A 10000-nucleotide genomic window follows, 5' to 3' on the forward strand; every position below is an offset into this window, starting at 1 on the left:
AAGAAAACAGCGCTAACAAGTTACTATTCAAACTGTTGGTTGGGTTTTCAACAAAGAATAAATGATACAGCAGTGGTCCTTTTTCCCTGTTCAACAATAAGCCATTTCTACTTTCTACTTTTGTGTTGTTTTCAAAGAGAGTGTGAGAGCAAATTTTCATACTGTTGTACAGGTATAAAAACATCATACATGTACTTGAACTCACATTCAGAAAGACAAAAATGCAGAATTGGCCTATTATGAGGAATGGTTACAACACTGCCGTGTCTTTGTTCTGTACAAGGGGTGATGTTATTTTTATCTTTGTTGCCGTTAATTTTTTTTCTGACTAGGTAATTTTCTTTTAACTAGGCAATTTTTTTAAACTAGGTTGTTTTTATCAACTGTCTGAAAAACAGGGGTTTGGTTTTTTAGGGGGTCTAAAAAAGAATGAGACATTCCTCTTCTCCATTCTACTCCTCCTACCCCAGGGTTCTTGCTAAGTTTTTGCACAGGAGGTAAAAAACCAAAAATAGCAGGTAACTTTGTTACCTGCCCCTGCATGGGTTGGCAAGCTCAAGTCTTAACTTGACGTTCGTATCGATCGCTGTCACATGCCAGCGGCTGCTAAATTAATTTAATACTCAGCAAAAGGAAAGTAGGTTATGCTATTTCATTGGCTGTCACCTAGGGGGGTCCGGGGGCATGCCCCCCCCCGGAAACATTTTGAAAATTTGAGTCCCAGAAATGCGATTTTCTGCATTTTCAGAAAAGATTTACAAAATTCTAAAGGTACAAAAATGTCCCATAAAATCTCAAAAGTAACACTTTTTTGACATCTGCATTCAATAATTTATGTAACTTCTTTGATTAATATTGCCGTTTAAGAAGTAAAAGTTCTGGGTTTTCGTATTTACAAAACAACAACACTGACTAGCTCGCAACTAGCTATCAGCATTAACCTATACTTCAATGTTAACCATTATAGCTTACGCTTATGTGCTTTGTTGTATTCATAAGTAACAGATTTAGCTGCTTTTAGGACGGACGCTGGAGGCGTAAGAAAGTGGTGTCTATGCGTGTGGGCGTGAGAAATATATCAAATGCGTGTGTCTCACGCAAAATGCGTGAGAGTTGGAAGGTCTGCAAATGGTATATTTTCGAAACAATAACATGTGCCAGATATCTTCACAGGATTGGTTGGAGGGGGAAAGCAATATTTTCCCATAAACGAAATGTAATTTCACCTTTGAACAGACGAACATTCCTTGGATAATTTCGGTAAATATTTCAGTGAAACAGCCGGTAACATTTACTTGAATAGCCGGTAAAAATAACCGGTTACCGGCTCTTAACAAGAACCCTGCTACCCCTCTCTCATCTTCCCCATTGCTCCTATCCTACCCTATCCTTACTTCACATATCTATCATCCCTTACCTTCCAGTTAGCCCCCTCCTTGCCAAGACTTTTCTTTTTACTCACACAAACTTGAACTTGAACCCCATCTTTGGATCTCCTGCTCACTCTCTTATCCACTTGACCATGCAAGCAACTTGTGCAAATTTTCCATCATAATTTATTATTTAATATTTTATTATTTATGCCAGGCCACTTTCGGTCCCTTTGATTTATTCACATTTGGACACCAGAGCCACATGTTGTAAATCTAGCACTGATAAAATGGCGGAGTCACGCCAATGCAATAGAGTAAATGAAATTGATTTCGATAGAGAAATACGTCAACATCAAGAAAGTAGTTCCAAAACAGGAACTATTTCAATTCTTGTCCCAAGTACACAGTCGAATTTCTCACAGAGGACACAAGTATGAAAAAGTGGCTTCAAGAAATTATGCAGAAATCAGCCAGCAAGTTGTTAACACAGGTGTTAAAATGTGCTTGTTCCATGCTTAGAAAGTGCTTAGACTTAAATACTGTTTATCAGCAATATTTTGTAGACAGTCTGCAGTTGTCATACACGTCCTGGAATGCTAACTGGAATGCTAATCACTAAATTGAAAGCTTAACCCGAAATGCGGGCAGTGTCCCTAACCTTATGTGAAAGCTGATCATTCAAAATAAGTGCTCAGTAACTCAAAAAACCCACTAAAACTTGTTGGCCTTTGATAGCACCGGAGAGAAAAATCTTAGTTAAAAAAATATTGCCTAGTTGAAAATAAAATCACCTAGTTAGAAAAAACTAACTATATGAAAACAAAAATTAACTGCAACAGCTTTGAAGAATGCCTTTTACTTTTGAGGTGTGTCAAGTTTGAACAATGTCAAAAACTTTGAGTACATTTGAAAGCCATTTATTTCCTTTTAAGGTTCACTGTGTATTCACATTGCTAGAAAAAGGCATTCTCTTTGTTAAACATCAAAATTCAGATTTCTTTGAAGCTGAAATGTTGCATGTTGCATGAAGAATAGTAAGTTGTAGAAGGACATGTTAAAGAATTATTTGGATGCCTATGGAAGATGTTGGAAACATTGTTGAGTTGTATATTCATGCATTATAACTAGTTATTGCTTAAAATGTGGTTATGTGATATAATAATTCATTATTAGGTTAAGTCTTCAAATATAGGGGTAGTGCATTATAATACAAGAAGCTGTTATTATAGAGGGGTAACATATAATATTGTCAATTTTGTCTGTTACTTAGCCTGAGACTGCCAAAATGCAAGCCATCATCGAGAGGACAGCTGTTTTTGTTGCGAAGCAGGGGACGCAAATGGAAATCCTAGTCAAAGCCAAGCAGTCAGGAAATCCTCAATTTGACTTTCTATTAATGGACAATTGGCTGAACCCTTATTACAAGCATGTGTTAAAATATGTGAGTGAGGGAAAATTTGTCCCTGAGACTCCAATACCATCAACAGTGCAAGCTCAGGAAGAAACAAAAGAGAGTGATAATGACGATAGTGAGGATGATTCTGATGGAGAGTATGAGCTACATCCGTTGCTGCAAGCATCTCTTCATAAAAGGATAAAAAGATCACAGCCATCCTCTGCATCATCTTCACCATTACCACAAACTCTGGGCAATAAATTTAGTCGCACTTTTGCTCCAGTCACAAGTGGTTTAAATTCAACAGCTGTCCCACATGATCAGGATGGTGTTGATGCTGCGCTATCTGGTGAAGTACCTTTAGACGAAGCATTTGACTACAGCATGTGGTATCCACAAGGTATGTTAGTCATATGTTAAATATTGTAACATCATTGCAATCTTACTCTTACCTGGCAAGCCAATGTCTTGTGGATACAGCCATACAGTGTAAGCCCTCTTGCACTAAAAGAAACTAAAATTAATACCTCACTTAACCCTCACAAAGAGTAGCTATTATTGAATTTGACACTGCAAGAGGCTTATAATAATATTAATGAAAGCATGCAGGGCATCAAATAAAAGCCGTTCAATGTCAACGGACAATGTCCAGTTAGAATTTGGTATTGACTGGACAAATCCTTGGATTGCCTGACATTTTCTTCGGTCGTAACATGAAGGCTCCAGTCCATTTCTCGGCACAGTAATCACAAGATGTGGCAACACACTAAAAACAGAAGTGTACAGAAAACCAACTGACACGGGACTTCTGCTTCATGTTCAAAGCCACGTTGATAACAGGTACAAAAAAGGCCTAGTTAACACGATGGTCGATCGGGCGTATCATCTATCTTCCACTGAAGAAGCCTTTACAAAAGAATGCGACAAGTTATGTACCACGTTTTCAAAATTGCGCTCTCCCAACACATTGGTCAATTCCACAATACATAGGTTCATGCAAGAAACTGATAAAGCGCCGCATGCCGTGACTTCTTCAGAGCCATCAGTTTACATTAAATTACCTTTCACAGATCAGCGATAAGCTGATCGTGTCCCCAAAGAATTCATTTCTCTGGGATCTATGATCATGATCAATGTCAACGTAAAACCCGTCTTCACCAGCAGAAAATTATCGCAAACTTTGAGTATAAAGGAAAACAAGCCTCCGATCGTCAATACGCAATGCGTTGTATATTCATTCCAATGTGATTTGTGTGATGCAAATTATGTCGGTTTTACTGCCCGACACTTACACCAACGCAGTAGTGAACACCGTTTTTCTGCTATCAGCAAACACCTTGAAACACAACATGACAATAAAAGAGCAACGATCGATCACCTCTTTAAAGTCCTAAAGAAATGCAGAAGCAAGTTCGATTGCCTAATATACGAGATGCTGGTTATAAAGGACATCAAGCCTTCTCTCAACACCCAAAGTGACTCAATCTGCGCCAAACTTTTCACTTGACACTTTCATTTCTTTCTTCTATTGTTGGTTTTGTCTTATTTTTGGGTATTATACCCATAGGACACACAAATGTTTTTGTTTCACGTTTTATATATTCTTGTTTGAACTTTTACTGTCTTGACTTAAATGGCGTAGAGTAACGCCGAAACACCGTCCATTTTTTAGAATAGTTTAAAATGTTTTTAAAGAATCTTTTAGCGTTTAACTTTTCGATAAAACGTCTCCTTGTTCAAAAAAATTTAACTTTAACAGTGCATTTCACAAAACTTTTGACAGGCAATTTGCAAAGTTCGTTGTAAATTTCATAAGTTCTCTTCGAACTTGGGAGTTTCAGTACGTAACTGTCAATCAAATGGCAAACTTTGAAACGAACTTGGGAATTTCGCGCCGAACTTCGTGGGAATGTGGGGAAGTATTTTCACAATTGCTCTCGGTTGTTGTTTGGAAATGAGTGCCTTCACCGTGCAAGGAAAGGCAATTCCAAGTTTTGTTCGCCAGAAAATTATTGAAAGCTGGTTAGAATGGAAAGGACCATCTCAAATAGGACAGGAACTGAGACTTCCAAACAAACCGTTGCCAAAATTGTTGATATTTCCGTTCGCAGAGGGAATATTGAAGGCGACAAATGAAGAAATATCACTAGGTCAGTGCGTGCTGAATGATGTGAATAATTATATGGAGTGTTGTAAAACTACCAACCCCAGCATTTACAGCAGTGAAATCCAAAACAAACTGGTCAAGAATAACATTCCAATGTTTGCCTGAAAATGTCCCGTCGCGTGCATGCAGCCGCAGCGTAATGCAAGATCTTGGTTTCTATTCGTTCAAGAAATTCAGTGTTATTCCACAGGAATCACTGACTCTTGAAAATGAAAATATACTTTTCCAGTATTTAGCAGGTTGTGCAGGCAATGCATTTTTGTGACGAGTGTTCAGTGTTCATTCCCACGAAGTTCTGCGCGAAATTTCCAAGTTCGTTTCGAAGTTCGCCATTTGATTGACAGTTATGTAATGAAATTCCCAAGTTTGAAGTGAACTTATGAAATTCACAACGAACTTCGCAAATCGCCTGTGAAATGCACTGTAACTATTTGGTAATCACGATGAACAACATTCATGTTTCAGAAAGGAAAAAAACGAATATAAAACTAGACAATTTAGTGCTTAAAAAATTCCTGGTAGTCATAAATTTTCACAAAGTCATCAAGTTCTGTCTCGACTGCAAAGCATCATGTCTTGTGTTATCATGTTTACTTTAAGTGTTCCCAATTAGTAGAGAATTTTACCTTCCGCTAGGTACCATTCAGGGATGTCATTAGGTGCCTTGACCTGTAACACCTGTTACGGCTGAGCCCAGTCAACGTTACGGGTGATAGTTGCTGCAGAATGAATATTCATGAAGTAAAACAAATTGAAATTTTATTATAAACATTTACCTTCTAAAGAAAATATAATTGCTGCCTTGTATTGTCTGTGTTCCTAAGACGTATTTTTGGTAAACATCCAAACATTTTCTGTTAAAAAAACCTTTGGAGAACACCCCGATCGATCGTTGTTGGATTCCGAAGCCATTTTCAGCTACAAAATCATTATCAATGCACCGTACTTGATATAAATGGGATTCCGCTTACCATTTTTCACGCTTCTGTGAGGGATGACCATTTCCACGTGGTTAGTAAATATCTTTATTCATTGTGAAGTTTATCTTTTTGCCCTGTTTTACTTTCATCACTTTTTGATTAAGAAAATATAAAATCTGCTCCTCAGAGTGCAGGAAATTGCATTTCCGAGGGTCTACTTTTAGGAATTTTCTGGGGGAGCATGCTCCCATACCCCCCTAGGGGCTCAGGCCCTTCAGCCTATTAAGGCCATGTATCTACATGTTACGGGTGAGTGTTACACCTGCTTCAAGGCTTAATGACAGCCCTGCCATTGACTCTTAAATAAAGTGATTGATTGGATAGCACCCTCATGAAGAATAACTTATCTCGCTGCACCAAGAATACTGTACCCCATGTAACTTTTGCTGCAAAGTGTGAAAAGCAAACAAAAGCCCCAAAACTTGGAGAATCCGACCACCTTTTCACTCTAACCAAAATTCACAAGTGTAACTTTAAAATAAAAGATGCTGAGTACTTCTGAAAATAAGAAAGCAAGAAATATAAAAAAGCTAGAGAGTGTCTTACTTTGTCCACGTGCATGTAGGCTGAAACCTTCGGCTTTCATATATTTTGCACTTTTCACTTTAAATTCAGCCGTAGAAACGTACATGTTGCAATTGCCAGAATGTATTCTTTTAAGTTGTATCTTGTGTAACTGTACCACGTATGCGAGGCTCTTTTGCAGTAAAGAGTAGTAAGACTATAAACTTGACATTTTTATTGCCAAACCGACTTGGGTTCAGTTGGTTTTTAGTTAAGAAAAGTTTATGGTGCAATCTGTGGTCACTATTGCAAGAGTTATGACTGGATAACATGACTGGCACCTGCCCAGCCATTATTTGAAGCCCTGTAATGGATTACCGGCAGTAAATTTCTGAAAAGAGTAAAATAATATTGAGCTTTTCAGTTTGGAAAGATTGTTTGCAGTGAATGGAGTGAATGATCTGACTTTGTGTTGTGAACTTTATTTTAGATGATCTGCAAGGTCTTTATGTCTCTTCTGCTGGCTACTCATACCACCCCCCTGTTGCACATGTTCCCTCAGTAGCTGATATGATTCCACCTCCTCCTCCTCCACCTGGTGAAGGTCCTCTGGAAGGTATGTTTTTAAAAGTCTTATAGAAAGTATAGACATAGCCTGTAGCCTTCTCCTTTGACATAGACTTTTGCTTTCCTCAGTTGTTTGAGCACCAGGCTGCCATGCAGGAGGTTGTGAGTTCAGCTCAGACTGGACCAACACTCAGTGCTGCCTTTGTAATTACACCTGCAAAGGGTCAGACTTTCAAGTCTTCTTGGATAAGGAATATAAAATGTAGTATTTGAAAATGCCTTTAACTTTCACGTTTTTTATTTCAGAAAGCGAGCCCAAGCACTGAAACATGAAACTGACATTGCCTGCCTGAATTTTTCAGGCTCTCCTTTCGTTACTGCTCTTGAAAGTAACGTTAATACAACGTAATGTAGCGATGATAAGCATCTAAACTTGATTCATCTCTCCACATTTCAAATATATTGCTTTTGTATTCTATTAAGTTTTGCCTTAGTGCAGTTTGTTTGAATGTCCATGTTAACACAAGGGTTATTACTTCAAAAGTCCATTGATAAGCTGCTCCCCCACTTTGGAAGATCGAATTTTGCAAAAGAAAAAGAAAATTGAGAGAACAAACTTTGAAGTTCTATTAGTAGACAAACAAATACGGTTTAAAAACACTGACACAGTGGTTGCTTGAGCTTTCACATCAATTAAGTCTTAAGATGCTCTAGATGCGATTATTTTTCAAGAATATTTGGATACACACAAGTGCTTAGTAGCCAAGGTTTGAAATGTGGAGAGCAGGCTGGGCATCACAATGAATCGGTCGGCCATTTGCCTCATGAGTCAAGGTTGCTGCCTAACGGTCGCTCGGTCGCCTGGGGCGCCTTATTTGCGAGCGTGGGCGACCAAATTTCTGAACAAGTAGCCCGAACGGGCGCCTTACTTGATTTATCCTCACTTTCTTGTAAATATAATCCCAGCTGGAATTAATTTATTCTGGGCTCTTGAAAAAATGATTCGGGCTACTAACTTTTAATGTTGGAAGCCTGAAGGGCTCCCGAAAAAATTTCTTAGGCAGCAGCCTTGTGAGTACTTGCCAACTTCTGGATGTTTTCTTGCATGTGGTGGAAAGGTATGTGTCAAAGTGACAACAGCAAACAGCTTGTGGAGGAATAGAGATTGCTTGTAGGTTGGTGTTCAGTTGTTCGAGTAAAGTAAAAATTAATCACTTGAAAGAAATCTTCGAGAGCAAGAATCCCGAATAAACGCTTCAAGATACAAAATGGTTCCTTTAGGAGCCATTGTTCATGAAAAAGGCAATGATCAACAACAACAATGTGCTTTCAGTTTGTTATATGTTTATTCAGGGTCATCTTGAGAAGCTTTTATGAATATTATTTAGGCCGTAGAAAACTCCAACCTCAGATGTTTCCATACCCCCAATTTTTGATTAGAATTTTGAGAAAAAAAATGTGGTTTTTATATGGACTTTTGCAGTAATTTAGCGGAGCAGTCAAGGTCAGTTTCACATTTCAGCGCTTGTGCTAGCTTTCTGAAATTAAAAAGTGAAAATTAAAGGCATTTCAAATACTACATTTTATTAGCTTTCCAGTGGTATATAGTTTCCTTGGGTTTCTTAAAAAACAAGGGTGAGCAAGAGCAATTTTCCAAAAGACACCCGGCCTGAAGATTGTTCTTGAAGAGTAAGGGGGAGACCCCCTTTTGTGGCCTGTCCTCCTTTCACATACATTGTGGGTTGGGTGGGTGAGATCAGTATGGACTGATAGCGGCTGCCAGAGGTCCTTTTACAAGCTGACATCTGATCTCACCCTAGAGAAAGAATGGTAAACTGCCATGAGAATTTGTGATTTGTGCAGTATTAATTGTAAACTATAAACCATAAAATTACAGTTTTTATGCATTTTTCAGGGTCCGACAGATATTTTTGACAAGACTTGTCCCTGGGCAAGTGGCATGTAAGAATCACTTGCCCGGCAGAATGAGCTTCTTGTCCCATATCAGTTCACAGTGGTAAAATATTAGTGACTGAACCTATGCAAATGTTGGCCACTTGTAACATATTTTGTACTTCATGACTCCCCGCTCAGTATCAATTGTTAACCAAGAAAACTCTTCCAGCCATTTCGTTTGGAAGAGTGGTCGGTTTTTTTTTTTTCATCGCAATCTTTGTTGTAGTCATTGCTTTTCATCTTCCACTTTGAACCCTGTATACTATCACCAGTCAAAGAGGATTTCATGACAGACTTATTCATGTTAATGTTACATTAACATAACAAAGTTGTCTGTGTTTCGTGACAAACTTTCAAAAAAGCGAAAACATTTTATCCTTGGTATGGCAGCCTGACCATGGGGACTTTACCAGGAGGAGTACTGGGTATGAGACTCATGAAATGTTATGTACAAAGATGATCGCTGTTGAGGAAGAGAAATGCAGAAAACAACTCTGAATATGTTCACTTTATGATATTTATTACATTTCAAAATACTTTGATTTTAATTACCAGTAGAATGGTACAGTACATGTTGAATGGGTGGGTACATTGTACCGGTATCTATTTGTTGTGCAAAATGACTTGTTAGCCAAATGCTACAACCTGGCGGGCTTCTTCTAGAGTTAAAACACGTACCTGGCAATGATATTTTTCAACTTGTCCTGGGCGTCTGGGCCTAACATTTGTCGGACCCTGATTTTTGATGAGCAAAACTTAAACCTGGGTTGATATTTAATTGTGTATTAGTGTCTTTTGAATAACTGGACCCAGGAAAGAAATAGTAGTAACAAGCCTTTAACAGTTGCTTGTATAATTGACCTTGATATGTTTGTGAAGGTAAAAAAAGTATCGCAGTGTCTCCAAAGTAAGAACACAGGTGCAAGTTATTATAAATAAAATGTTAACACTGAAGTAAATATGAGTTACAGTTTTACGTTGCATCCACTACCTGGGAACAATACACAAAGAGGATAATTTTCTCCCAATTAGTTAACATGCAAAGTCATTTGCTGTT

At 38.2% G+C, this 10000-nt stretch overlaps 1 protein-coding gene across 3 annotated transcripts in view; it reads left to right on the forward strand.

Annotated features, from left to right (window-relative positions):
* Nucleotides 1–10000, forward strand: part of LOC138045770 (splicing factor, suppressor of white-apricot homolog) — a 31831-nt gene that overhangs the window by 12792 nt on the left and 9039 nt on the right. For all 3 annotated transcript variants that reach the window (XM_068892381.1, XM_068892382.1, XM_068892383.1), the window contains exons 5-6: nt 2644–3169; nt 6911–7036. In XM_068892381.1, the coding sequence (XP_068748482.1) occupies nt 2644–3169; nt 6911–7036 (652 nt within the window). The remainder of the gene's footprint in view (nt 1–2643; nt 3170–6910; nt 7037–10000) is intronic.

This window comes from Montipora capricornis, chromosome 4, assembly GCF_036669925.1.
Source record: "Montipora capricornis isolate CH-2021 chromosome 4, ASM3666992v2, whole genome shotgun sequence".
NCBI classification, from domain to species: Eukaryota; Metazoa; Cnidaria; class Anthozoa; order Scleractinia; family Acroporidae; genus Montipora; species Montipora capricornis.